The 27634-nt window shown below is 46.1% G+C and overlaps 16 protein-coding genes across 16 annotated transcripts; 10 read left to right on the top strand and 6 right to left on the bottom strand. All coding sequences in view use genetic code 12, as the record gives it.

Annotated features, from left to right (window-relative positions):
• Positions 1-6: 6 nt before the first annotated feature.
• PPS1 (Pps1p) lies at positions 7-2139 on the bottom strand (the record flags this gene model as incomplete). The annotated part of the gene is made up of 1 exon (XM_001484424.1): positions 7-2139. The coding sequence occupies one exon, from the start codon at positions 2137-2139 to the stop codon at positions 7-9; it is 2133 nt and encodes a 710-aa protein (XP_001484474.2).
• A 598-nt stretch (positions 2140-2737) lies between these two features.
• On the top strand, positions 2738-3307 carry PGUG_03854 (uncharacterized protein; the record flags this gene model as incomplete). Its single annotated transcript, XM_001484423.1, has 1 exon — positions 2738-3307. One exon carries the CDS (start codon positions 2738-2740, stop codon positions 3305-3307), a length of 570 nt encoding a protein of 189 aa, XP_001484473.2.
• Positions 3308-3662: 355 nt separating this feature from the next.
• Positions 3663-4391, top strand: TAF14 (TATA-binding protein-associated factor; the record flags this gene model as incomplete). Its single annotated transcript, XM_001484422.1, has 1 exon — positions 3663-4391. The coding sequence occupies one exon, from the start codon at positions 3663-3665 to the stop codon at positions 4389-4391; it is 729 nt and encodes a 242-aa protein (XP_001484472.2).
• An 806-nt stretch (positions 4392-5197) lies between these two features.
• Positions 5198-6406, bottom strand: STE4 (G protein subunit beta; the record flags this gene model as incomplete). Its single annotated transcript, XM_001484421.1, has 1 exon — positions 5198-6406. One exon carries the CDS (start codon positions 6404-6406, stop codon positions 5198-5200), a length of 1209 nt encoding a protein of 402 aa, XP_001484471.2.
• Positions 6407-6479: 73 nt separating this feature from the next.
• Positions 6480-8612, bottom strand: TBF1 (Tbf1p; the record flags this gene model as incomplete). Its single annotated transcript, XM_001484420.1, has 1 exon — positions 6480-8612. One exon carries the CDS (start codon positions 8610-8612, stop codon positions 6480-6482), a length of 2133 nt encoding a protein of 710 aa, XP_001484470.2.
• Positions 8613-9112: 500 nt separating this feature from the next.
• UGA1 (4-aminobutyrate transaminase) lies at positions 9113-10525 on the top strand (the record flags this gene model as incomplete). The annotated part of the gene is made up of 1 exon (XM_001484419.1): positions 9113-10525. The coding sequence occupies one exon, from the start codon at positions 9113-9115 to the stop codon at positions 10523-10525; it is 1413 nt and encodes a 470-aa protein (XP_001484469.2).
• Positions 10526-10584: 59 nt separating this feature from the next.
• PGUG_03849 (uncharacterized protein) lies at positions 10585-11691 on the top strand (the record flags this gene model as incomplete). Its single annotated transcript, XM_001484418.1, has 1 exon — positions 10585-11691. The coding sequence occupies one exon, from the start codon at positions 10585-10587 to the stop codon at positions 11689-11691; it is 1107 nt and encodes a 368-aa protein (XP_001484468.2).
• Positions 11692-11839: 148 nt separating this feature from the next.
• On the top strand, positions 11840-12790 carry PGUG_03848 (uncharacterized protein; the record flags this gene model as incomplete). Its single annotated transcript, XM_001484417.1, has 1 exon — positions 11840-12790. One exon carries the CDS (start codon positions 11840-11842, stop codon positions 12788-12790), a length of 951 nt encoding a protein of 316 aa, XP_001484467.2.
• Positions 12791-16272: 3482 nt separating this feature from the next.
• Positions 16273-17118, bottom strand: PGUG_03847 (uncharacterized protein; the record flags this gene model as incomplete). The annotated part of the gene is made up of 1 exon (XM_001484416.1): positions 16273-17118. The coding sequence occupies one exon, from the start codon at positions 17116-17118 to the stop codon at positions 16273-16275; it is 846 nt and encodes a 281-aa protein (XP_001484466.2).
• An 800-nt stretch (positions 17119-17918) lies between these two features.
• Positions 17919-19475, bottom strand: CHS5 (Chs5p; the record flags this gene model as incomplete). Its single annotated transcript, XM_001484414.1, has 1 exon — positions 17919-19475. One exon carries the CDS (start codon positions 19473-19475, stop codon positions 17919-17921), a length of 1557 nt encoding a protein of 518 aa, XP_001484464.2.
• PGUG_03846 (uncharacterized protein) lies at positions 18091-18435 on the top strand (the record flags this gene model as incomplete). Its single annotated transcript, XM_001484415.1, has 1 exon — positions 18091-18435. One exon carries the CDS (start codon positions 18091-18093, stop codon positions 18433-18435), a length of 345 nt encoding a protein of 114 aa, XP_001484465.1.
• Positions 19476-20265: 790 nt separating the features above from the next.
• On the bottom strand, positions 20266-21777 carry PGUG_03843 (Rpd3L histone deacetylase complex subunit; the record flags this gene model as incomplete). The annotated part of the gene is made up of 1 exon (XM_001484412.1): positions 20266-21777. One exon carries the CDS (start codon positions 21775-21777, stop codon positions 20266-20268), a length of 1512 nt encoding a protein of 503 aa, XP_001484462.2.
• Positions 20891-21100, top strand: PGUG_03844 (uncharacterized protein; the record flags this gene model as incomplete). The annotated part of the gene is made up of 1 exon (XM_001484413.1): positions 20891-21100. One exon carries the CDS (start codon positions 20891-20893, stop codon positions 21098-21100), a length of 210 nt encoding a protein of 69 aa, XP_001484463.1.
• A 303-nt stretch (positions 21778-22080) lies between the features above and the next one.
• PGUG_03842 (uncharacterized protein) lies at positions 22081-23409 on the top strand (the record flags this gene model as incomplete). The annotated part of the gene is made up of 1 exon (XM_001484411.1): positions 22081-23409. One exon carries the CDS (start codon positions 22081-22083, stop codon positions 23407-23409), a length of 1329 nt encoding a protein of 442 aa, XP_001484461.2.
• A 706-nt stretch (positions 23410-24115) lies between these two features.
• WOR3 (Wor3p) lies at positions 24116-25546 on the top strand (the record flags this gene model as incomplete). Its single annotated transcript, XM_001484410.1, has 1 exon — positions 24116-25546. One exon carries the CDS (start codon positions 24116-24118, stop codon positions 25544-25546), a length of 1431 nt encoding a protein of 476 aa, XP_001484460.2.
• Positions 25547-26028: 482 nt separating this feature from the next.
• Positions 26029-27483, top strand: HST7 (mitogen-activated protein kinase kinase; the record flags this gene model as incomplete). The annotated part of the gene is made up of 1 exon (XM_001484409.1): positions 26029-27483. One exon carries the CDS (start codon positions 26029-26031, stop codon positions 27481-27483), a length of 1455 nt encoding a protein of 484 aa, XP_001484459.2.
• Positions 27484-27634: the final 151 nt, after the last annotated feature.

The raw sequence follows: 27634 nt of genomic DNA, 5'->3' as shown, positions 1-27634 counted from the left end.
TAACGCCTATCTAATATAATGACGATTCAACTTGTCGATTTCGTGGCAGAGAGTCCACCAGCAATCTCCTCGGGTAAGGTGCAAATGTTCTTCGTATAAAAACAACTCGTAGAGAAATCGAAGATTTGGCTGGATAATGATATTCAACCGACGAACCCGAACAAACATGTAGGCACTGATGAATGACATCCGGTTGTACTTCATGAGCCGGGCAATCACCACCGATGCCGACCGTGAGACGCCAATTCGACAATGAACAAGGGTGGATGGACAATTCAGTTCCGGTCCAAAGAGGGCAGTTTGAACTTCTTCCGGTCCCACAAGCAACGGCCAAAGTGAGTCTCGGCCGTCGTCGTGAAGCTTGTGGACGTACACGATGGTTTCGAGTTCGGGATACTCGGCGAGCCGGTTTTGTTTGGCAATGTTGATGATGTAAACCGAACATCCATCGTACTGGTACACTGGCGAAACCACCGGCAAATCCGAGTCCCGGACATCAAAATCAAACTTGATGTGTAACTTTGAAAACCACCGGGGTCGTTCCCCCATAGACACAATCTTGGTGATTCCAATTGATCTCAATATGGTGATAGAAGAAGCCTGGGCATGCGACCCAAGGTGGATATTGTCGATAATTTTGGATGGAAAGTTGTTATCTTCTCTAATATTGAACCAGTCAACATCTGGTGCAGTGGAAACGATGGTGGGTTTGGGAATTTCATCAATTAGCGTTTCTGAATCCAATGGTATATTCTTGGCCGCTTGAATGTACGGGTTAAATTGCTTCAAAAACGCAAAATCATGGCGATAGTAATAGAGCCGAAGATCGTCTCTACCGGCACACGTCTTGTTCTTGTTGCCCAACAATTTCAAAATGACCTCTTCCACACTGATGTTTGCATTCAAATTGAACAAACCCAACGCAATGGTGAACATGGACAAACCAGAAAACCCGTCGACGCAAAACACAAAAATGTCCTGTTTTCTCACTTTGATGAAATATCGTACTAGTTGCAAAACTTTGAGCATGCTGAGCGACTCAGAGTCCGTTAATGAGCCCGCCATGACTATACCTGAGCTTGGGAACTCAATGTACAATGGATTGCACGCCAGCGAGCTGCGGATATCGGCAAAGGCTTTATCGAGCGACTGGGGATTGGGAAACTGAGCCTTTTCGTGACAGTTGATATAGACTCGAAAGTTGTGTTTCGAGGTTCGACTGAGATATGAGAAATCGGTCAATGTGCCGAGACATATACCCGGATACGCCCACTTGATCGAGTTCAATTTCCAGATCGAATTCTGCTCCCACTGAAGGAGTTTGGGAAACTCGGTGGGTTTGGTGTCGTTCAAGAAACCAGCACCAAGTTGGTCCCATTCTTCCACTGGAAAGTCCACGATATACACCAATTTATCCTGCTGCGCCAGTGCCTGAAGCTCAGTGGCAGCTTTGATGTTGCGGTCCCAATCCATGTCGTTGCTGAACACGAGGAAATGTGACAAGGAAGCAGCAATTTTTACTTGTCCTGCAAGGTTGCGATTGTTGATTCCTTCGAGCGACGATGCTTTGGCCACGTTCAAATGCTCGCACTCTGCGTACTCAAAGTGGCCATCGTCATCATCATCCTCCAAAAAATGATTTTCCTTTGGTGTTAAAACGTCGTCGAGATACGAAGCATTGATAATTTTGGGAACCGAGGACCTTGCAGCATCCACAGCCATCAAGGAAAAGTGGCTGTGGTTTCGGATTTGCGGCTTTTTCGGATAATGGGCGTACGAAGCAAGCCTTAACAGATCCTGAGGGCTTGCGTACGACTCGAAGAAGAGTCGTTGTGATTTGTTGTGGAGTCCGTGCAAGTACGGAAATGCTGAAGACGCCGGAATGAGCGAGTTTTCTCGGCCATAATAATAGGCGAGCAACTCATTTAAATGGTCCACCGATGCAATCTTGAGAATGCGCCCGTTACCGTTGACGTGGGATAAACGGTCGTTGAACGTGCATAACCATTGGTGCTCCTCCGGCAACAGAGTCAACCCCACGTTCATGGGCACGGTTCTAGGGGTGACAAGATCGACTGGATGGTGTCGGCGTGGCAGGTGCCTTTCTTGAGTTGTCTTGTGCAGAAGATAATTTAGCATGAGACGGAAGAAAAGGATGAGGCCCAACCCTTCTATATATACGTTGGGTCGTAATTTTTGAAGGGAGCAGCATTTGCGCCTGTCAACGCAGGTTACGTCCTGAGACGTGCATAAGCCTGCTCAGATCGTGCAGTATTTTGCGCCTAGACCGTTTAAGGAAGGGCACCGCGCCGTTAATTAAGGATTAAAATTAGCCGTGGTTCACAACCGGCAGCCCCTTCGGTGCAGCATCCCACATGCGCAATTTAGTGCGCATCCGGCTGATAAAAGATATCGGGTTCGCAACGATGTCAAAATCTCGTTTCGTCTCGCTTACATCGGTACCGCGACTATACCATTGACTACATGAAAGTGATGATTCTAGACCACACACCCTAGGGCGAGCGGTGCCTTGCTTGGTTCCACGGCAGCGTGCGTATGCACACCGGCAAACCTTTCCTTTCTCCGATGACAGTTCTGACCCCAGAGATACAATGAAGTGCGCAAAAAAGAACAAAGCCACTCATTGATAAATTTACTCGCACCGGCAGCAGTTTACCTGTGGTGGCATGGCTGCGGCGCATGAGTAGACATAGACGCTGTGGATGCCTGCAGCCAAATGTCCCCGTGCGTCAATTCTTCTGTGCAGTGTGCGACCCGAAAAAGTTTACCCAACATGATGATTCGTCGGTTTTTGTCATCGGCGGCGTACGATGCCACATTAAACACACTCAAGCGGGATCTTAAGACCGCCATGATGCAGAAAAAGGCGGTGGAAAAGAACACCGTCAAGTCGGTGATTGCAGCCATCAAGGGAGCCGAAATCGACGGTCTGAAACAGGACGAATTTGCACTTTTCAAGACGCTTTCCAAAATGCACAAGCAGCGAGTTCAGTCTGCTAGTGAATATGCCAGTCAGAACCGAGACGACCTTGCTCAGGTGGAACAGGCAGAGGCAGGCATCATTGAGCGGTACTTGCAGCTGCTTCCAGTTGCATCGTCGGCGCAGGTGCAGGACAAACTTCGCCAGTTTTGTCTGCAGGTCCAGAGCCAAGAGGGAGAGGTTCCTATGAAGAAGGTGTTTGGGATGGTTGGGGAGGTTGTAGGCGAGTGGAACACGTCTATGGAGCTTGTGAGACCGTTGGTACCTGGGGTTTACAAGGAGGTTTGGGGAGATAAGAAGAAGTAACCCAACAAGCAAGCATGGCCAACGAGCCAAAGCAAATAAGCCAACAAAGAACCAAGAAACAAAAACCAACAAAGAGCAAACAAAGACAAAAATGAGATAAGATAAACGTAAATGTAAATAGGTAGATGCTAAACTAGCTCAATTGCTCAAAGAAGCAGTAAGAAAGCCATACAAAACAAGAAACAATAACGAACAAAAACGAACAATATTTTGGTATTATACCAATATATTCTCAAGAAAATGACTAAATCAAGTACAAGCATACTCTACAACATCAATTGACTCTCCTTTTTTTATTCCTCTCCAGTTTCCACTACTCTCACCTTTTCGCGAATTCGCACCGAATTTCTTCTTCATGTCTGAAGTCAAAAGAACCATCCGAATCACCACGGAGCAACACGTCATGAAAGACGTTCCGCCGGTGGAAAACTTCCCCATGCGTGAGTGGTCTGTCCAGGTGACTATGCTAGACCAAGCTGGGAACGAAATTGCCGCCAATATTCTCGATCGTGTAACCTACTCGCTCCATCCCACTTTTGCCAATCCCATTCGTACGTTAAAACTGCCACCATTTTTGGTCAAGGAGCAAGGATGGGGAGAGTTCGATATCCCTATTACCGTCCATCTTGTTGGAGTGGCGGGAAAACAAGGAGAACGCAAGTTTTCTCACGATCTCAATTTTCTCCAAGAAAAGTATATTGTAGACCACAGTATTTCTGTGCCCACCACCAAGTCGCCCACGCTCAATAAGCTCTTGTTGGAAAGCGGGCCGGTTCCCAACGCAGACAACATCGAACTGAGCAAAAGACGCAATGACGGCGATATGGGAAGCAAGGTGAAAAAAGCGAAAACCGGCACTGGAGCCGTCAAAGGTTCGGTAGATTTGGAGAAACTTGCCAATGGGCTCACCAAGCTCGGCGAGGACGACTTGATTGTGATTGTGCAGATGGTTACCGACAACAGAACCAATGACATGAACATCAAGAACGACGTGGATAACGGCGAGTTCACTATGGATTTGTATACGTTGCCGGAGCTGTTGTTGAAGAGTATGTGGGAAAAGGTGCGGCGGTATGTGGAGTAGCTAATAAATGAACGAATAAAAAGTGAAAAAGTGAAGAAAGAGAAAGTGAAGAAAGACTTGAAAAAGTGAATGTGAGAATTTCTACTTGTGTGAGTTTTTGATGAAGGTCTGGGATTGGTAGCAACGTTTCCAATGGCTGGATGATATGATCGGGTTGAAATGAAAAGTACGGAGATTCCTGAAAAGTGTTTAAATATAAATTGAAACTTCTGAAGTATTGAAATTTAAAAGTAGAGAAAATTGAACTGAAATTTTCGTATTGAAAGTCTAGTAGATGATGAAAAAATTATTGAATGTTACTGAAGTACTTGAGTGTAGATGAGAAGGTAGTGATAGTAACTAAAAAAATTTCAGAGTATAAAATTACTCAGAAATGAATACTGATAAGAGTAAATTTTCATTTTTTAGTCTCTTCTGCTTTGGAGTTTAGTAGTACGAAAGCTATTGCGCGTAATTAATGCATTTAACACAGTCAGGTCTTCTTGGAAGTTAACACAGCTTGCAGCTAAATGTAGTTCAGTGATATATTTTTGGCGGCTGAAAAATACTATAAACCAGGTACTTCAATTTAATTTGTAAAGAAAAAGAAGCTCTCAGCCGAAAGTATAAACCACTAAAGAGATGAATATGAGCCATAAATACTCAGTTGACCAAATAGATAGCTCAAGCTTGATAGCAGCCTTAATTTTGATACGTGAATTGACGAGGACCAGTACATTATACACCAAAGTTTGAGTACTTGAGTGAGTCTTGAATCAAGTACTTAAAAGTTCACTCAACTTCAACCATAAAATACATTCTAAAGTCTATGCCGACCAGATCTTGACCGTGTGGTCCCATGAAGACGTTGCCAATGCCACACCATCTCTGCTCGCTGCCACTCCTGTAATTCGGTCCGAGTGTCCACCCGTCATCACTCCAATCACCTGTCCCCCAAGAGTGTCCCAAACCACCCCGCCGTATTCGGCGTAGCACGAATATAGCACTCGACCCGACCGACTGAATGCCACTGATGTGACTCCAGGACTATCAAGGGTGTCGTTGGAGCTGTGATTATCGGACCCAGTACTGACGGGCCGTCGTCTGTAGCGAGCCGCTACCGGAGCCAGCACTTGCAGTTGCAGCTGCAAAGAATAAGAAGCAATTTCGCTGTCGGCACGCCGGTCGAAAAGCCGTACAACGCCATCATCCGACCCACTTACCACCGCATTTCCATCGGGAAATACCTCCACACAAGTAACGTCGCTGCCTACAGCAAAAGTCTGTGCCGCGGCTGCAACCCGAGGGTCCCAAACTCTTACGGTTCCGTCGCACAGACCAGTGACAAATTGCAGCTCGAAACTGCTGCGGAAAGCGGCCACACACAAAACGTCACCAAGATGATCCACATACTCACAGGTTCGTTGACCGCGCTCAACATCCCAGGTAGCACAAGTCATGTCGCCGCTACTGGTGACGATTTTCAGGTCGGCGAGAAATTGGCACCCGGAAATGTATGCTGTATGGCCTTTGAAAACCGATTGAACGCGCAGGGTAATACCATACATGGCATGGCCCAATTCCGAATCCGATTCCATGGTATCGTTCCCTACCGCGTAAACCGTACACGCATTGTCAAGACCAGCACTAGCCACAAACCGTCCGCTAGGTGCATATGCACATGTCAAAACCCAATTGTTTTCAAGCGCAATTGCCTGGGTCTTATATCCGGTTACTGCATCCCACACAAACATATACCCGTCTTGACAGGCAGATACGAGACTTTTCGAATCGTCGCTCCACTGGATCAGCGCTATCTTATCGCGGTGCGTCAGAAGCGTATTGTAAACCCGAAGATTGACATCACTGGGTTGCAATCTGGACACCTGCTTGCATACGCTCATCAAGTCACCATCACGAACCCGTCGCTGGCACTTCCCGAGCTCGGTATAGAGAATGCGAGCATCGCCGCGGGCCTTTTTGATCTTTTCCTCGATGGAATCCGCCATGGTTTTGAGTGGTAAAATTACGGACATCCCAAAAGTACCACATCTGAGCGTGCGGCTCAACTTCCCCGAGCGGCTGCAGGAATTTGGGCGGGGCTCGCAATCACTTGATACTGGGGACAGGTGCAGCAGCGGTTTTACGGCTGCGACTTCTTTTCGCTTCTCGCGACCGATCTTCTCGTTCAAGATCTCCTGTCACCTTCTGCAAGTACGTGGGAACCGGCATACCGGTCTTCAAAAAAAACATCTTCCAGTTACGAGCCTTGTCTTTGAGTTGCATCTGGTTTCTATTTTTCAATGCTTCCGATATTTTTCCACCGGCTCCAAACAATTCCAAAATTGTCAGCCATTGAGGACCCTTGAGCTCAAGCGCTTGTCGAAGCGCCTTCTCCTCGTCTCGAGTCCATGGCCGGCGCTGAGGATTGCGTACCGTTGAATTTGGATTAAATCGAAGGTGGATTTGCTGCTCTTGAATTTCCGACGGTAAAAGGTTTCTTGTGATTTCGTCGATTTCGCCCAACTGTTCAGGGTTGCGAGCGGGCGCTGGGGGTGCACTTTTGTGGTGAGACCCTGCTTCTCCGGTATAGTTGTAGTCGTAGTCGTGAGAATGGACCCGGTGAGAATCTTGTTGACGACTCTTTTCGGCTGCGGAATTCGACGATGCCGGCCGACGCCGACGGCCCCATACTACATATCCCACGTTCTTGCCCACATAGTCGAAAAGATCACGAAGAAACGCAAACCAGTCGTATTCCTCACTAAGAGAATGTCCGTCGTATCTGAGAAGCGTGTCTTTACGAGCTCGACACCGGGCCACAAAATCGGCCTCCACTGGTGTAAGCATTCTAGAATTACGCCAAGCAAGAAGCACCGGTTCCATGTCCGGAAGAATCTCGTCAAGAATGTCCTCGCGCGATCGGTCGCCAACTTCCAACGCCGATATGTATGCTTGGGTTTTAAGGTCGAGGAACAATTGCGCCTGAGGTTTGAGGAGACGTCCAGCATCGCCATTGGCCCCGGTTTGCAAGTTCATGTTTTCAGCCGACATGTTGGACATCAGGTTTTCCACATCGAGGCCATGGGGCGGACAGAACACATTGAGAAAGAATTCGTTGAGATAGAAAAATCCCACCTCGATGGTTCCAAGCGCAGCCACCAAAAACGTCGCCAAGTTGACTTTGCGGAGCGTTGATTCTATACTTTGCTCGCGGTTTTTAAAGACATTGGGCGTTTGATCGCCTTCTTTCCACATTCCAGGTGCTATGTGTTCCACCGATAAAAACGGATCTTCTTCCAGATACAATCGTTTCGTAAATTCAAAAAGTGAGGTGAGATCACGATAAGCCGCTCCCGCCGCAGAATCAGGGTTTGAAGCAAGCTCCACAACTTTCTGGTACGGTCCGACAGCCACCATTCGAAGAATTTGAGTAGCCAAATTATCGAGAGTAGGAAGCGAATTTACAAGCAATTGGATCCGAGGAGCAACATAATCTGGAGCCACAATCGGAAGCGGAAGCGCTGCCAAATGAGCACTGGTGACCAGGGCAAGAGGTGGGAGCGAGCTGGAAAGCGCTGTGTATGCGGCGAATGCCGTGTTGGTATTGAGTAATTCGGAATCAGCCGGTATGGTTATGCCCTCATGAACCACCGACGACAGAGATGCATTGTTATCACCGGAACCCGCTGCGTCTACGGAATCACTTGTACCTGCAACCACCGAATGTGAACCTTCAGAATGTAATCGGGGGTCATGGTTATGGTGGGGGGTATGATCATGATTGTGGTGGGGGTCATGGCCATGGGGAACTTGTGGGTCGTGGTGCACTGCAGTCAGAGCATCGCCCTGAGCCTCTTCTGGTGGATTTGTGAGTTCTCGTTGATGGTCTTCAATCGCCTTTTCAAATTCAAGGTCCAAATTACCTTCTTGTAATCGAGGTCTTTTTTGCGCCGGTCCTTCCAGATCAGCTCTTTTGTTTTCGTCGTTAATCGACTCGGAGATCATCTTGTCGATGTCATCCATATTGATATGCATGCCGTCGAGGTCATGCTCGGACTTTGGCTGCACCGGCTTCATGTTGACGCGATGAGATGTTGATGATTGATGTAGGTGCGCGGCCATGTGCAGGAAAGCGAAGAAGAAGCCAAAAAGGAAGCAAAGAAAGAAATTAATTGGGAAACTAACCTTGAGTTCCTTGAGTTCTAAGGAGTCAAGAAGCAGCCTCCATTTGGAAAGCATTCGATGTGATTATTTGAGTAAGTTTTGTGCTCCGTTTGCAAATTTCAGCTGTGACCAACTACACCCTAACTTTTCCATCCACTTTCTCCCTTTTTAAACTGTAATAAACAGCTTCTACAGATAAAAAGATTTCCAAAAAAAATCAGCGAATTGCCTCCTTAAATAGTCCAGAGTCTCCAATATGGCTGCAAAACATCCCTCGCTTAGTGCAGGACGACGCACGTCACCGCACCTCATGCAGCATTACCGGTCCTACTTTAATCCGACCTAAACCGACTTGAAGGTCACACATCTTTGCTGGCGTCTATAAAGGGCCGCCAAATGCCGCCATTCCGCCATTTTTGTGGTTTCATTCATCAGGCATCCCAACACTGCATGCAGGTCCGACCGCTGTCGCACCCCCATCCCAAATCGGGCAGTAAGCGCACTGGCGGCTTTTCCGTTTGCGCCGAAAGCAACACCTATAAAGGTGCACTTTTCCAGCCGCTACCAATCAATTCATGTCCATTTGTGAAAAATACTTTCCCAGAGAACCCTCTGCTCCTGTGGTCTCTTCGTCATCTACTGGCGAAGCCAGCAAGGCTGAGATCAAGACTCTTGACAAGACTTTTGATTCTAGAGCAGCTTACTTTGTTGCCGACTACCAAAAATCTGAGGGTAATTACATTGCCGATGTCGATGGAAACTTATACTTGGATGTGTACGCCCAGATTGCATCGATTCCTCTCGGTTACAACAACCCCGAGTTGATTAAAACCGCAAAATCAGACAAGATGATTCGTGCCATCGTCGACCGACCTGCGATGGGAAACTTCCCAGGTGCTGATTTGAAGGAAATCACCCTGAAATTGTTGGAGTTTGCTCCTAAGGGTCAGGACAAGTTGTGGTCTGGGTTATCTGGTGCCGACGCTGTGGAATTGGCGTTCAAGGCCGTCTTCTTCTGGTACCAATCCAAGAAGAGAGGCTACGCCAAACCTTTTACAGCCGAGGAAAACGAGTCGGTCATGAAGAACCAGGCTCCAGGATCTCCAGAATTGGCCATCTTATCGTTCGAGAGATCTTTCCACGGGCGCTTGTTTGCTTCTGGATCCACCACGTGCTCCAAGCCAATCCACAAGATGGATCTTCCCTCGTTCAAGTGGCCCAAGGCACAATATCCTAGCTACAAATACCCCTTGGAAGAACACAAGGAGGAGAACAAACGCGAGGACGAAAGATGTCTCAAGATTGTTGAAGACATTTTCTCTACTTGGAAATGTCCAATTGCTGGTCTTTTGATCGAGCCAATTCAATCGGAGGGTGGTGACAACCATGGTTCAGCCGAGTTCTTCCAAGGACTTCGTGACATCACCATCAAGCACGGCGCTCTTTTGATCATGGACGAAGTCCAAACTGGTGTTGGAGCAACCGGCACATTCTGGTGTCACGAACATTTCAACTTGAGTCCTCCTCCAGATCTTGTCACTTTTTCAAAGAAGTTCCAGTCCGCTGGTTACTTCTTCCATGACCCAGAACTTGTTCCTGATTTTGCTTATCGTCAATTCAACACCTGGTGTGGAGACCCAGCCAGAATGATCTTGGCTGGAGCTATCGGTGACGAGATTGTCAAGCACGACTTGGCCGCCAAGGCACAAGAGGTTGGTGACTACTTGTTCAAGAAATTGGAGTCGTTGCAATCCAAGTACCCCAAGTATCTTCAGAACCTCAGAGGAAAGAACAGAGCAACTTTCATCGCCTGGGACTTGCCTTCTGGAGACGCCAGAAACAAATTTCTTAGTGATATGAGAGCTGCTGGTGTGAACATTGGAGGCTGCGCTGAGGCTTCGGTTCGTTTGCGTCCAACATTGGTGTTTGAACAGAAGCATGCCGATATCTTGGTGGCTGCTATTGAGAAGGTTTTGGGATCTTACTAATTTAAGACGGTGGTTATTTTGCACAAACGCAGAATTTCGCGAGGTGAATTTGTACCACTATGTTTCCAGTTGATTTGAATGATATTTTGTTCTATCTCGTCGTCAGTAGTGTTGTCGTCCTTCTCCATCCGCTGCGCTGGTGGCATGCATTTTACACTATCAAATTTATTTTCGGTTCCTTGTGCAAAGCGTTGGAGAGACGAGTGACGCCATTTCCTTACCGGAGCCATTTCAGCCAACAGGTGACCACAAAAGGGTATATTCTTGTACAGTATCTCAAAGCAGCTTTGGAAAATGAATTGAAACCGTTTGAAGAGATTGGAGTACATTTTTTAACCGACAGTCGTCGTAGTCGCTATGCTGCTCATGGTCTTGGAGACATCACAGTTCAACACAAAAAGACGATTCGAGTGTTTGGTTCAAAGAGCAGAGACCAGTTTCCCATAGATCTTCTCGTTCTTTATTTCCACGGAGGAATAGGGCTTGGCGACGAAAATGGAGAGCTTTATACTGAGTTTCTTTCTTTACTAGCGGTCAAGTTTCTCGAACAAGGATTTACAAACCCGGTGATAGCAGTGCCAAAGTATGGAAATGGCAATGGTAGTGTTTCTGTGAGCGACTTGGTACCAGAAGGATCCAATTGTCACGTAGTGGTAGCGAGCGACTCGGTGGGTTCTTCGTTTGCGTTGCTGCAGATGTGCGAAATGGCTGCGAATTATGAGGGTGGTGTTGCTGCAGCGGTGTTGATATCGCCTGTAGTGGGCGAAGAACACGGCTTCAGTACCGCAACAGACGACTTTATCTGCCGCAATACCATTGATGGTTGGAAAAGGCGTCTAGGGTCAAATTTCACCAACACCACCACTGTCGAGCCTCGGTACGGGTGGTACATTACGTATGGATCCGAGGAGTTTTTGGCACCTGCAATCGAAAAATTAGCCCAGTCTGTACCAGGACGAGTCAAGTTGGACCGGCAATTGGCCCAGGTCCACAATTGGCCGCTAATATGCTTTTGGACCGAGTCAACCATCTACGACCGTGAGGTGAGCATCGAGTCTATTGCAGTTCAAATATCACGCATGGTTCTCTGGAACACGACCAGTTACTTTGAGACGGGTCCCTCCCAGCCACGGGTGCCGCCAAACCTTGATGAGGTGAGTATATAGCTAATGCAGAACTCCACCAAGCCAATGAAAATTACAGCAGCTTACCTCTTGATCTCGTGCTTATGGTTATTGTTCTGATTTCTCGTGCGCACCCGTGCACCACTACAAACCAAATTCTCACCAAACGCCGGGCAGCTGTGTTGACCAAATGGGGTCGCTATGGACGGGTATGGTCAGCGAGACCAAGGCGTTTGTCAAAAACGAGTCCAACGCGTCCTTTCTAGCGGGCGGAGTCGCGGGAGCTGTTTCGAGGACGGTGGTGTCTCCTTTTGAGCGGGCCAAAATTTTGCTCCAACTTCAAGGCCCGGGTTCGGCCCAAGTGTACCGAGGAATGTTCCCGACGATTGCACGAATGTACGCGGAAGAAGGGTGGAAGGGTTTGTTTCGAGGGAATTTGCTCAATTGTGTTCGGATCTTTCCATATAGTGCGGTTCAGTTTGCGGTGTTTGAAAAGTGCAAAGAATTGATGATGGATCACAAGCCACCTGGCCACGATCTTCTGGCGTATGAACGCTTAGCGGCGGGACTGGTCGGTGGGATCGTTTCTGTGGCGGTGACATACCCATTGGACTTGGTTCGGGCTCGAATTACCGTGCAAACGGCGTCGCTTTCAAGGCTTGAAAAAGCCAAAATGGTGCGAGCTCCGGGCATTGTAGAGACCCTTGTGCACGTTTATAAGAACGAGGGAGGTTTTTTGGCGTTGTACAGAGGAATTGTACCCACTACCATGGGCGTGGCTCCATATGTGGCCATTAACTTTGCCCTTTACGAAAAGCTTCGAGACTCCATGGATGCTTCTCAAGGGTTTGAAAGTCCCATGTGGAAGCTAGGAGCAGGAGCGTTTTCCAGTTTTGTAGGTGGTGTGCTCATATATCCATTGGATTTGTTGAGGAAAAGGTACCAAGTAGCCAATATGGCTGGCGGAGAATTGGGGTTTCAGTACCGACTGGTGTGGCATGCACTTTCTTCTATATTTAAGCAGGAAGGGTTTTTTGGTGCCTACAAGGGATTAACGGCGAATTTGTATAAAATTGTGCCGTCCATGGCTGTTAGTTGGCTCTGCTACGATACGATGAAGGAAGCTATACGACAGTGGTAGGAGGAAGGAAAGTGACTAAAGCTTAAGATTGTCAAGAGAAGATTGAGACTTGGAGTTAAGACAAAGTTAAGACAAAGTTAAGAGAGAGGACAAAAGGTAAAGACGAAGAATCGAGACTTGGAATACAAAGAGTTAAGACTTGGAAGACATGGAGTAAGATTGAGAGTTGACAGAGAAGAGTTGGAGATAAGAAAGAGCTAAGAAGAGTCAAGACTTGGAAGACAAAGAGCTAGGACCAAATGTCTAGACAAAAGGTAGACTAAGAAGTCGAGTCAAGACCAAGTGCTTAGTACAAGGAGCTAAGAAAGCTTAATACTGGATTCAAGACAAGCTAAGGTATAACTAGCCTTAGTCTAAGAGCCTAACGACTCAGCTCAACGAGTTCAAGAACACTAATACTAAGTCTTGAAAAGACTTAGGAAGACTAAGAGCAGACAGCTCACCAGACGCATACGACATAGACATTACCATTTCTGTTTATAGATCCACACCATTGACATTGCCGGAAAGAAGTCAGTAAATGGGTGCAATTCAAATATATTCATAAAAACAAAACTAACTAAAAAACATCAAATCCTTCTATTGGCCCCAGACAAATGGATCAATTGACCAGACATAATACCAAACTCCTCAATAAATTCATGTCTTGTTGAAAGTATCAGGGACTATAAGCAAATTTTGCCTTGAACCAATTGCCAAACTTGAGATTGCCTTGAGTAATTCCATCTTCAGTTTTGACTTGCAGCGGGCGGTCGATATCAATATCCCGAACAATTTGCATTAATCTGTCCAAGTTTGAGCCTTCGTTTGAGAGGTTTGAGGTGAGCCTTGTGATTTGTAATAAGTGGTCGTCTGAACTTGACATTGTTGAGATTTGTGATCTCAGGAACCCATATTTATAGCTTGAGGTCTTATCGCATTAGGCAATAGAGAGGCTAGAGCGCAATATTGGGGCTTAAATAGGTATTAGGAAATATGGCACTAAGCAATATTGACCCAACTTAAATTCAATTTAAAATTCTTGTTAAATTGTACATTGCCTTTGTCATGAATTGACAATGTTCAAGAAGTTTCAAGCCGCTGATTGCAATTCATACCCTGTAAAGTCATTTTTATATTTGACACATTTTTTCGGCGCCGCACAGTATGGGGCCAATTGCAGCATCAGCCCCACACCCATGCCGTATCATATGCACTTTGCAACATAAAACTGATATAAACTGTGGCAAGAGAAGCTAAAAGAACCAAAAAGAACTTTTTGCAACCAATTTCAATGATTGATTTGGGAAACTGAATTGCGCTTGAGCCGTCCATCATTTCGTGGGCATGGAATTACATAATTACATAATTGACAGTCTTATCGCACTCAGCACACCTATCAAATGTCTCACCAACTTTAAAGACACAACATTTTGATTCAAAGCACTAAAGGTCTATGATATCTCCGAGCAAATAATGTTGCATAATCTGCGAGCTTGAGACAATAGAATCTTCGATGATATGAATAAGCTTATCAGCGCCACTACCCACACGATAGTCTAAGCCGCCTTTTAAAAATTGCTGATCAATCAACCAGCAATAAAGGGGCCCCAAAAGAGTCACCTGGTGCTGATAAGATCACATTTATCTTTCTCTTTCCGCGCCGTCGTACCAGATTAATTCCATCAAGTCTAAGTTTACGAGATCACAGCTGGCAGAAGCTGATTAAAGAGGTAGTTAACAAAAGAGTTGATCGCATATTCCCCTCACTAGCCTATAAAAGGAAACGGAAAGACGGAATATCCTATTAATCAAATGAAATTAAGAATTGTTTGTGGTCTTGTGTGCATATCTTATGCCATTGCTGCTTTACCAGAATTGGTAACTAACTTGGATGACAACATGATTTGTTATCTTCATATGTGGGGGTTGAGATCAGGTACGAGAGAGATAGGGGATGGGTACCTTTTTGGTTTCTTTGATGAGAAAACATATACTGCTGTTCCTTTTGTAAAGACCACCAAGAATCCACAGCAAGTGATTGGCCAAAAAGAGGACTTTGAACAGTTGACGAGAAATAATACTCATGCACCTACGTATAATGCAGACGTAGATTATTGTGCACAAGTGGAAGAATTACTAGAAATTGGAAAGAGCAATGGGAGTATTGTACCTAATACTCCTTATATTTTGAGAAGAGGTAAACGCTCTTGAATTTTCGTCAGCTGATTTGACGAGGCTCTACTGTGGTCATGAATTGCTATCCAATCCACACTCGATATTTGATACTTGAGGCTGTCAACACCAAAACGCTATTTGAATATTCATTTAGTATTTTAGTATTGATGGACTAAAATGACTCAAGTATAAGACAGAGTCAAGACAAAGAGTTAGGACAAAAGATAAAGACTTGGAGAAGCCAATTGCTAAGTGCTTTATGAAAAGGAAGACTTAGAAGACAAAGAGTTAGGGCAAGTGCTACTAAGACTTAACTTGCCCTAATCCAAGAGCTTAACGACAGAGCTCAACTAGTTCAAGACTAAGTCTTGAGACTAAAGAGTTTACAGCTACCCAGCGCATACAATAGACATAATCATGTCTTATTTATAGATTTCATACCATTGACCATTCACTCGTCAAGTACCGGAACGAGAACGAGAACGAGAACGAGGTACGGTGAAATGGGTGCAATAATTTACATATTCATAAAAATCAGAAAACAAACCAAACAAACTCAATCAATACAAATGTCTTCAAGTAAACCCCAAACCCTTCAAGACCCCATCTCCTTCTTGTCCCTTAACTTTGTCCCTCCACTCCATTACCTTCCCCATCTCATCCCCACGCGCACGTGACCCACGTCCAACCACAACGCTCGATTTTCGCTCCAACATCACCTCATCCTTAACCATGAGACCCTCCAGAGTATTGTTAAATGCTGCCAAGGCCGCCCCCAAGACAAAGGTGCCCGTAGAAATGTACCCCTTGTTTGCTGCTGTCGGTGTCGCTTGTGCCTCGGGTGTATACTTCACTTATAGACATTTTGCTTACGACAAGGAATTGCGGTTATGGCAAAATGCCAATTTGTCGACGTTGGATGACGTTTTGAACAAGGAGGTGCAGAAGGAAAAGGAGAGCAAGGAGTAGGTAGTGAATACAAGCATTAAGACGAGGTTGAGTGTATTGAACAAGAGTAAATGAAAAACTAATTGGATACCAATTGAAAACGAATTGAAAACGAATTGAAGGATTAATTGAAAAACTAATAAAAACTACTTGAATTGGGAAATTATTGACTCAATTTGACTCAATTCTATTTTGGCTTATAAACTCATTGTTTATATTGCTCGTCCAAATGATTAATTCAATTGAAACGTGATCAATTCAATTGACTATTTGACTCAAACCAATGACTTGACTGATTCAATTATTACTCTTAATTTTTCTTCTTATGAACTTTCGTCCACTTTACTTCTTCTAACCACTATGTACAGCTATTTTCCTCACTGCTCTCGCTTCACCTTAACATTCGTGTAAATGTTGGTGATCTCGCTCACCTCGTCCAACAAGTCCATGGCTTTTCCATACAGCTTTTCGTGGTCACTGGGCACCTCCACCACATTATCGCCCACGGGAAGAAACTGGGTCTTGGAATCTCGAAGTTTGTAACCTTTTTCCGAGAGCAGATTCGAAACTGCAAACACATCTTGAGCATCTGTAATCACTCTAAAGAGACTTTCTCCTCCATATTCGTCATCAACGTCATCAAAAACCTCCACGTCCTCAGCCCCCACATCGATAGCAACCTCCAAAACGTCATCAATGGTTTCGGTGCTACTCAATGGCTCAAATATCACCGTTCCTTTGCGCTCGAAAAGGTATTGACATGGACTCATACTCGCTGAAAATTTCGACATGGCATGCTTCACCAACCCCACAGTTCGGTTCTTATTGTCCGTGCAAGCCTCAATGATGAACGCAGCTCCACCAGGACCAACAAATTCATAGGTTACATCGGCCGAACCTTCGTCGACGGAAAGTTCTCCAGTTCCTCGTTTTATGGCATTTTCGATAATTTTTTTTGTTACGTTGAGCTTCCGTGCCTTCTCCATGAGCGTAGCCAACTGTGCGTTGCCATCAACACCGCCAGTTTTGACCGAAGCTTGGATTCTTGTGGCCAAAGAGTAGGCTTCTCGGGCCTTTTTGGCGTCATTTTTGGCCTTGTCGTGGCGGATATTTTGCCACTTGGAGTGTCCTGCGGCTGCTTTGGTGGCTGAGGAAAAAGCTCGTAAGAGAAAACCAGCAGAAAAACCCTTTGGTTGGGCCCTGGTGCAACACTGTGAAATCATGGAGATTTTGCGCCCATCGTTCGCGATTAAAGACTGGTGCACGGGTGCGAGGAGAAGACAACCTGAAGAAAGAAGTGGGCGAACAGGGTGAAAAAAAGAGGAAAAGAGTCAATTTTTGGAACACACCCTGCCAACGCCAACAAGATCCCGCAAAACTCCCCAAACCCGTTTTTCGTGCGTTTTTCCCATTTTGCTCTTTCATTTATTTTCCACACCCGTGCACCCACGCACCAGTCCCTATCGCGACGAATCTCACCAATCTCTCCATGGCTGAGGCAATGAACAAGCGGGCTTTGATAGCCACCATTGCCGACGAGGACACTGTCACCGGACTTCTTCTTGCGGGCGTAGGACAGGTCACTTCGGAAAAAGGAAAAGAGACAAACTTTTTGACGGTCCAGCCAGGAAAGACAAGTGTCGAAGATATCGAGGCAGCGTTTGATAAATTTACCAGCGCCAGAGATGACATTGCCATCTTGTTAATAAACCAGCACTTGGCAGACCTCATTCGGTACAAGGTGGACAGCTATACTGATGCGTTTCCGGCGATTTTGGAGATTCCATCAAAGGACCACCCATACGACCCAGAGAAGGATTCGGTACTTAAGAGAGTCAGACGATTGTTTGGAGAGTAAAAGGGAGTAGAGTAATGTATGATTTGCTGAGAGCATTGTAGCGTGAATTGAGTAGTGAATTGAGTGATGGTGAATTGAAAGAGGATATAGTTGTCGCAATAGTTGTCTATATACCTACATTGTTCATGATATTTCTCACTTCTTTTTCACTTCACAAACTTTTATCTACTTCTTTCCCTTCTTCTTGTTCTTCTTCTTTTTCTTACTCTTCTTGTCGTCGGTATCCGGGGTACCCTCTTTCTCCTCCTCTTTTTCCTCGTTCTCCTCCTCCTTCTCCGGCTCTGCTGCCTCACTCACTCTCTCCACATCAGCGGCGGAATTTGCTGTGGTTGTATCTATGACCTTTGTGTGGGGGACCTCAGTTTCAGCTGTACCAACGTCCTCAGTTTCAGGAGCTGTACCAGCTTTCTCAGTCTCAGAAGCTGTACCAACGTCCCCAGTTTCAGGAGCAGGAGCGTCTGTACCTACCACGTCATTGAGAGTTGGAGGCGCCACACCGTTGTCCGAAGCGCCAGCTTCAGCAATATCAGTCACATCAGCCTCGACACCAGCTTTCTCTGGTTCCTCTTTGGGTTCGGGTTCAGCAACTTCTGCTTTGGTCTCAGGTTCAACAACGTCTGGCTTGGTGTCAGGTTCAGCAACTTCTGGCTTGATTTCAGGTTCAGCCTCTACAGATACTTGAGGATCTTGTTCAACAGGTTTAGATTCTGCTTCAGTTTCTTTAGATTTTGTTTCAGTTTCTTCCTCAGCTTCTTTAGATTCTGCTTCAGCTACTTTAGTTTCTGGAACTTCAGTCTCGGTTTTTGTTTCTGCCTCAGTTTCTTTTGTTTCTGGGACTTCGGGTTGCGGTTTGGACTCAAGCGAACCAGTAACCTTCGGTGCCTCTGGTTCTTGCTTGTCAGCCCAGTAATTTCTCGCAAATATATCCGGCAATACGCAGTCTTTCACATAAAAGTCTCGTACACCTACAATACGACGTTCACGTTCACACGCCTTGAGCCATTCCGGACGGATTATAGGAATGTTCATCTCACCCGCCCGCACAAACTCTGGGTTCTGTTTGTTTTCTCGGGTACACACAAAATGAGTGGTGTCCACTTGCACCAGGCGTTGCGGAGGATAATGTGCTCCCATATTCTTGAGCGCAGCTTCGATATCTGTGTCGGTAAAGGGATCATTGGGTGACATGTCGCCCAAACAGATGGTGATACCCGACAAATCGGTCATTTTATGGGTAGTTACCTCCACTTCTTGAGAATGGTACACACCGGCAGTGGTGTCCAACCGCAATTGGAAACGGAATGTTTTGTCAATGGGCAATCCAGACAACTTGGAGGTTCTGTTGGTCAACGGCTGAGGTATAGCTCCGAGCTTGCGGCCGTCTTTATACAAAACGAGGTTTTTCAACGTGGCCATTCCCAAATCAAGTGGTTCCCATTCCAAAATACACGAAGTTTGTGTGGTATTTTTGACTTTGAGCACGGGAGCTTTGGGAATATTCTTGCCAAACGTCTCGAGAATCTCGTCCTGAACCTTCTGGAACCTGGCAGCTTCTTGTTTTTCAGTTTCAACGTCTTGGTCGCATCTTATTTTCACAATCGAACCGGCCCTGACACCATTTGGAAGCAAAATCGTTGGAAATTCAATCATATGATGATCCTTGGTAAGGAGAAGTGCAAGCGATGCATCGAGCTTGCCCACGGTTAACGATACCTCCACCATAATGTGTTTGGGATATGGTGTTGAATAGAAAGAAACGATCAGTTCGTTTGTGCGAAGCGCGCGGTGGTGCAGGTAGGGTGGAGGGTGAGAGAGAGCAGAAAGAGATAAGATTAATTTAGTAAATGTAATAGGTTCTAGAGATACTTTCGTAGAGTGATATTAGCTAGATTTCCAGGTTTTGAATTTTTGGTTAAGGTTGGTCGCATTAAGTTTATGTCTCTGACAATTGAGGTTTCACTATTATCTCAAGGCTCCAGATTTAGAAGCAATTTCACTTGAGTTTTAGGAGTTCCCAGTCTTGAGTGTTTAGGTTAGCTTCGGGTTGGGCTTCGACACCAGGTTCTTCAAGGTTCAATTTTCGAGTCTTTAATTAGCAAGCTTTCGATGTTCAATACTTCAAGAAGTCAACTAGCTTCCAGCAGCCTCAAGACCAGTCTTGGCATTGAAGTTCATAAAGACTCTGAATTTGTGTGATTTTGTTCTTCAAGAAGTATTCGTGCGTTGACCTTCTTTTCGAGTCATTGGATATCAACAAGTCCTCAATAGTGAAATTGTTAGAGTCTTAAATCTCAAGTCTCGAGTCTCAAATCTCAAGTCCTCATCAAGCTATGTTATTGGATCGTCAGCAAGATACCAACAAGTCAAGAGTCTAAAATTCCTAAAGTCTTGAAATCTTCAGCCTTCAACATGTCTTCAGCGAACCTCAAATACTCCAGTCCAAAAAGCTTCACCTTTTGAAAATTCACTCAATGAGTCGTCAATCTCAAGTCCCTGGCCTCACGGCCAGAGTCTACGACATAACACCCATTGCTCGCAAATCATCAGCAATTTCTTCCTCACTGGCCTTCCGAAGCAAAAGTTCAGGAACCTGTTGCTCATCACCCAAACTGGACCCCACTGCTGCTGGAATTCCAGAAAATTCAACCAACCCATTAAGAATACCCAACTGGTGATTTATGGCATTTCGCTGGCTCACAAGCTCATAAAGCACGCTTTGAGGAAGTGCCGTTGAACCATCGTCATTTCCATCGTTGGATACAAAAGCACCTCCACTGGCACTATAACTGTAATCTGGAACTAGCTGGTCCAACTGGTTGCGCTCGCGGTTGATTTTGTACCACATGGAGGTTGTGTTGGTGATCATTTCGCTTTTGCTGTCGTAAACCTGCTTGAGAAAGTTTTGGTGAACTGCGGTTCGACATGCGACGGTTTCTCGGTCGATGCATTTGAGACGGTACGAAAGGTTGGAGTTTGCTTGGCGGAGGGCATCTTGGTGGAAAGCGTTGATCTTGTAGTAGATTTTGGAAAGTTCGGGATGTGAACCTTCAACACATAGTTGGAGTTCATGCTCTAAAAGATTGAGTTTATCATGGTACATTTTGTCTCGAAGTGACGCAAATGCTTTTTCGATTTCAATGAGCTCAGCAACCGCAGCTTGGCGTTTTTCACTCATATCGGCGTCTTCTTCTTCATCTTCTTCTTCATCTTCTGCTCCTTCTTCGTCGCTATTAGCTTCTTCAGCTCGAGCCCCAGGCTCGTCGGCTTCATCCGCTTCTTCTTCGTCTCCCTCGTCGTCCTCCGCTTCCGCCTCCGCTTCCTCTGCGGTTTCCTCAACCGTTTCGTGAACAACTGAATCCAAAGGTTCATCTTCAGGCTTAACCTTAGAGTCGATTTGGTCAGTTTCCTCGTCCACATTCTCACTTTCCTCATTCTTCACATCGGGCTCCACCTCAGACTTCTGCTTCTTTCTGGAGCGTTCTTCGTCGGAAACCTTTCTCTTTTTGGCCGGCTCTGGCCGGCTTTCGGTACTTTCCGACAGGCTTTCGACCTTACTTTCCGGACGCAACAGCGGGGTCGGTTGTCCCAATTCCTCGTGAATCGCATCTATATCCTTCATTATCTCACGGTTGGCTTCCTCGTTGTCCTTGGGGTTCAACGAGAGCGCTTGCTCGTCGCCCAGATGCGGCTCTTCCAACTTTTTCACGTCTTCTTCGTCGGAATCTACTCCCTGTAACCGTGCCAATTGCGTCAAATCCGAAAGTGCCCGGAGATCCAGCTTCTTATTCAGGTCATCGCCGTCCTCCAAAAAGTCCATCTGGTCGGTTTCAGCCTCGGAATCGTCACCCAAATCGCTCAATTCCGAACTTTCATCGGTGGCATTTTGCACTCCGGCCACAGATCCGACGCCAGCGTCATTTCCATTTGGTACACCGGCAGGCACAGTGCTACCATTTGTTTCATTTTTGGAAGTATTGTGTTTTGTTTTGGAGGCATCTTGCCCTGAGTTGACTTCTTTGGGCATCAGAAACAGTTTGAATTAGAGCTCAAAGATGTTGATAGTAGATAGTTGAGTCGATAATTGAATCGATAATCGAGTCGATAGTCGATAGTAGCTTGGTCGTTGACTGTTTCTCTTGTTTTGGTCACTCGGTTTACTCAACTAAACTCACCGAATTCAGTGTCAAGTCACTTTTGTTGACGGCAGGAAAATAGGATATTGAAACCTAATCTTTTCCTTACTTTGGGTTCAAGCACCTAGAAATGTCACCTGGAAATGTACGTTGTTCTCGTTTTAAAGAGCCCAAATAAAGTGCTGTAATTGCTGATGATTCTCAAACTCTTCGGGGTATTCCCGGTATGTGTGCAGGATGCTCTCATCCTGCACCTGCCATCGAGGATAATTTTCGGTGCGCATCGCATCGCTTTTATCTTTATGTCGTCGTTCAGCGGGCTTTTTGGAGACGCTCCGGTCGACAATGACTTGAGCAAACTCTTCCTGGACACAACACAGAAGGTGGAGAGGCCAGTTCGAGCCAGAACAGAGGTCGAAACTCGAAAACGAGTCACGAAAACGACCGCAGAAACGAACGATGAAAACGACCCTTCGGAAGTCGAGTCGGAAGATCTGGCCTCAGAAGAAGATTCGAGGCCCAGGAAGCTGGAAGAGGACGACGATATCGAGGGAAAGTACTTCCAGGCCCTAAACAAGGATACACATCCTAAAAACACCGATGAGAAAAAGGACCGCACCCGTACACCCAAAGTTGCAACCGCTACCAAAGTGGATCTCAAAGAAGACGAATTCGATAAAGCTGAGCGTACGGTTTTCGTAGGTAATGTTCCAGCGACCGTCGTCACGTCGAAATCCACACAGAAGCAGTTCAAAAAACTCTTTTCAGAGGTGGGTCCAGTGGAGTCTGTGCGGTTTCGTTCCATAGCATTTGGTGAGGCTCTTCCCCGAAAAGCCGCTTTTGCTCAGAAAAAGTTACACGGTGCTCGCGACAGTGTCAATGCATACGTTGTTTACAAAGAAAAGACTCCTTCACGCAATGCCGTTTCAAGGTTGAACGCCAGAGAATTCGACCACCATCATCTCCGAGTGGACCATGTGGCACACCCGGTCGCCAAAGACAACAAAAGAACCATTTTTGTAGGAAATCTCGACTTTGAAGCCCTGGAAGAAGAATTATGGAGATACTTCAACCTGCACACAGATAACGATGTCGAGTCGGTTCGAGTTGTAAGAGACTCCAAGACCAATTTGGGCAAGGGCTTTGCGCTCGTCCAGTTCAAGGACTCGCTTTCCGTCAACAAGTGCATTTTACTCAACGATAAACCCATGTCCAAAGAGTCCAAAAGAAAGTTGCGAATTTCCCGAGCCAATGCTCACGCCAAGCCATCGGTGCTTTCTCCTAACCATATAGATAACGTCAAGAAGGCCCGGACGCCCAAGCAGCAGCTTTCAGAAGCACAGAAATCAAAGCTCGGCCGAGCGAAGGCCGTTTTAGGCCGCGCCGACAGGGCCACCATCGGCCAGGTTAAACCGATCATTGAGGGCCAGAGAGCACGCAAGGGCGATAAGCCGGGAAAGAAGAAGAAGCCACGGATCAGAGAACGTACCCAGAACTATAAAAAGGAACTGAATACTACATAGATAGGAATAAAATGTCGCTTACGTAACGAACGAGTCTGTCCCCACATATTGCATTGCTGCCCTGATCCTGTCAACGCAGGGGAGCGCAGTGGGTGTTCAAAAATATTTTCACCCAACCGCGGTCTTAGCGCAGCCGCGTTTCCAGATTCATGCCAGGGGTACCTCAACTTACACACACGTCTCAATTGGGCAAAATAAACCACGCTTATAACAATACCACGAGGCTGAGTGGTGGATCTTCATGCATGGTAGCCGCACCCGCGCGAAAAAATTGGTCTATCTGCAGGATATTTCTATGCACAGTGGAAGCCCCGTTCAGGGGCAGTGCAGATTTGACGTTTGTGACGTTTCTTCCGTGGGGGAACACGGCGGGGCACTTTCTGTCGTCCGAAACTTTTCAAACAAAAAATCTTTTGGTGGTTCAACTATAAATTAATTTCATACACTACCATATCTCCACTGGCGAAATCTAAACCTTGTTTGTGTCATTGCTACTGGTCATGGTCCAGTGTTGCTCCCTGCATATAGACACCCACTTATATAAAAAAACCGCGATCGCCTCAAAAAATCAGTCACTGTTCATAACCGGAGGCTTTAAAATAAACATTAGTGAACCGGCGAAACCAGGGCTTTTTGACAGCTTTTCAGTTTTCTACAAGAAGTTTGCTACGACACTTACACACATCTTGACATAAATATAGCCTATATGGATCACCAGTTTCTTGGTGTCGAGCCTGTGGATCAGCTCCACCCGACCTCTCCGCATCTCCCCGTTCCTAACCGTGTGATGATGCCCTCCAAGGCTGTTCCCACCACGTTCCCAATGAGCTCCAACGTACCTATGGCTCCCATGATGCTGACTTTGGGTTCCAAACAAATGCATGCTTTCGATATACCCACAATGGGCTCGCAACACCTACTCCAATCAGATTTAAGGTATCCGATTGGATTTCTGAGCGATGGAATGGTTGTGCCGCAACAGGCGATTATGGGTCAAGTGGGACAGTTTGGACAGGTTGGACAAGTGCAACCATTACTGTCTTCGACTCAGATGCAGCAGCAACATGCGGCTGCCCAGGTCCAGCAAGTTCAACAGCAAGTTCAGCAGCACCAACTCCAGCAAGCACAAGCTCAAGCTCAAGCACAAGCTCAAGCTCAAGTTCAAGCACAATCTCAGCAAGCACAGCAACCTCATTCTCATCAATCTCAGTCCCAATCTCAGCTTCAGGAAGACCCCGACGTCAAAGATGAAGGCGAGAAAGGACTTCTTTCCAGAATACCGCCTCTTCATGTTCAGCAGCAAATCGTCAACCAGCTGGCTCAAATCGTTAACCAGCTGCCAGAAGAAGATTCTCAACCAAAGGACCATAATGGTGAGCAGATGCTCCAGCTGCTTTGTTCGCGGTGCAAAAAGGAGTTTTTTCAACCGGTAATCATTCCCCAGGCACCTTCTGGGGGCAGAAACTCCAAAGCATTGGCTGAACCCAAGCTTTTCAGATTGTGTCAGCATTGCAGAGACCTCCAGCGCCAAAGACTGAGACGGTGGCAGAAAAAAACCAGAGACAAGTCAGGAGCCTGTCGTCGTTGTGCCAATGAGATTCCTCGCGACCAACAAAAGTATGTACTTTGTCCCACTTGTAGACAAAGTCTTCGGTCGAGAAAAGCTAATAGGGCAGCCCTGGGCCGGTGCGTGCACTGCTCGGGTCCGCTTTCATCTTCCATCATCACATCGGAAACTAATGGCAATAATAAGCCCAAATTCAAGGTGTGCGAACGGTGTCGAGAAAACGACAAAATTCGTCGAAGCAACCTTGAAAAATTGGGCAATTGCAATCGGTGCGCCAAACCTTTGGATCAGGAAGATGTAGGCAAGCATAAGGTTTGTGTCAATTGCAGACTGCGCAAGCGTCGTCAACACCAAAATTCCGTCAGTCCTCCTCCATCGGCTCTCAATGATACTATTATGATGATGCCAATGAATGGATTTGGATACCAGCAACAACAATACCCAATGGTGCACATGCCTCCACAACCACAGCCTGTAACCCATGGGCAATATCCACAAACCAACGAATGGCGCCTGTCTTATCTGGGCCGGGTTCTGGACTTTAACATGGTTCGGCAAGCACCGCAGTGATGTACAGTAGGAGTATAGAGCTTGATAATAGAAGCTGAGAGGTGGGAAGCTGAAAAAGATATACTGATGAAGCTATACTGAAGAAATTATACTGAAGAAGTTATACTGAAGAAGTTATACTGAAGCAGATATACTGAAGAAGGCTCGACTACCATTGACACATGTATTTATTGAAGCAGTTGAACAAGAGGAAGAACCTTGTGAATTTATAGATACGGTAAACTTAGGTATAAATTGACAATCTTCAAGCTGATCTAGTAAAAACTAACTCAATTTCAATTCTTCTTTTCTTCTATCCTCTCCATTTTTTCTTTTCTTCTCTACTTCTCTCCATCTAGCCCAGCCCCGTCCGCATGCAGGTCCGCACCTCCCCACATCTCAACACTCGATATTGTTCTCACAGTCCACTCCTTTCTCTGGTTCCACGGTCCACAATTCGTGTGTGGTAGACGATTTCAACCTTATCCACCTTCCTCTACACGATGGTACCACTTATGAGCCTTAATAACGCGTCTTCGTCATCCGTCAGTTCACGAGACAAAACGCTTCCTCCGGCCCCTGTTCCGTCGTCTCCACCAGACATTCTCCAGGCCAAGACATTGAAGCGGAAAAACTTCAAAAAGCTCTCGCTAGAGCCTGGGGCCATCAAACCGGAACAAGACAACAAAAACAATTTCAAAAATGACAATCTTAAAAATGAGAATCTCAACTTGGCACATTCGGAACTCAAACCGATTCCCCCGTCTCTCAGAGACAAACGAGATCGTATCCGTCCTGCTCCGCTTCTCAATCTCGACAAACCAGTAAACCCGGATGACAATACAGTGGATAACGACCTCATGAACCATTTTTCAGGCATCAAACTCAACAGTCACCGCACCTCCAATCTGCATACCAGCGTTCCCAAAAAGAGACAAACGGTGATTTCGTCGATCTCGCCCACCAAATCCGCCACGTCGTCGCCACGAGAACCGCAGGTGCTCAGTTTTGCATCGTCGTCGCCCATGGCTACCACCTCCTCCATCAAGCTCAACAACGACGATCTCCTCACTCTCCGGTCTCTCGGTAGCGGAAACTCGGGCACAGTGTCCAAGATCTTGCATATTCCCACCCAGAAGACCATGGCTAAGAAAATCATTCATATTGAGCTGAAACTGGTGATCCAGACACAAATCATCCGTGAACTCAAAATCATGCACGAGTGCCGTTCTCCCTTCATTATCGACTTCTATGGCGCCTTCATCGACACCAACAACACCATTGTCATCTGCATGGAATATTGCAACTGTGGCTCTTTGGACAAGATCGCCAATATCTGTAGACAATTTCCTCTTCCAGTGGTCAAGAAACTTGCATTTGCAATTTTATCTGGACTCACCTACCTTTACACCACCCACAAGATTCTTCACCGTGATATCAAACCAAGCAATGTGTTGATGACTCACAAAGGTGAGTTCAAGTTGTGTGATTTTGGAGTGCTGAGAGAATTAACCAATTCTTTAGCGGTAGCCGATACTTTTGTCGGTACCTCAACTTATATGTCTCCCGAGCGGATCCAAGGTATGAACTACGGAATCAAGTCTGATGTGTGGCTGATGGGTCTTATGTTGTTAGAGTTGGCTTCTGGACGTCCAGTGTGGATTGACGATGACGACTCGGTGCTGGGCCCAGAAGGCATTTTGGATCTTTTGCAAAGAATTGTCAACGAAACACCTCCAACTATCAGGAACAAGGTGGATCCCAAAACTGGGGCACCGTACGACCCGGATCTTGTTCGGTTTATCGATTCGTGTTTGGTGAAGGACGAGGCAAAACGCAAGCTTCCTTGGGAATTGCTCGAGCAAGATTTATTTTTGCGAGGAGTAGCTGAAGGAACTTTTGATAAAGAAGTCAAGGCGTGGGCAAAAGGCATTAGAAAGTCACACAAGGACACATAGCATAGCATTATATTTACTAAAACAGACTCGAGTAGACAAGAGCTTCATTTCAGCCACAACAGGAGCTCGTTGCATGGATACAACAAGATCTTCAACAAGATCTTCATTACTCAATTCAGCAAGCTTCATCAAGAGTTTTAATTACTTTGGG

This window comes from Meyerozyma guilliermondii, genomic scaffold, assembly GCF_000149425.1.
Source record: "Meyerozyma guilliermondii ATCC 6260 scaffold_4 genomic scaffold, whole genome shotgun sequence".
NCBI classification, from domain to species: Eukaryota; Fungi; Ascomycota; class Pichiomycetes; order Serinales; family Debaryomycetaceae; genus Meyerozyma; species Meyerozyma guilliermondii.
The sequence above is the reverse complement of the archived record's forward strand: the minus strand, read 5'-3'. Positions and strand labels throughout refer to the sequence as shown.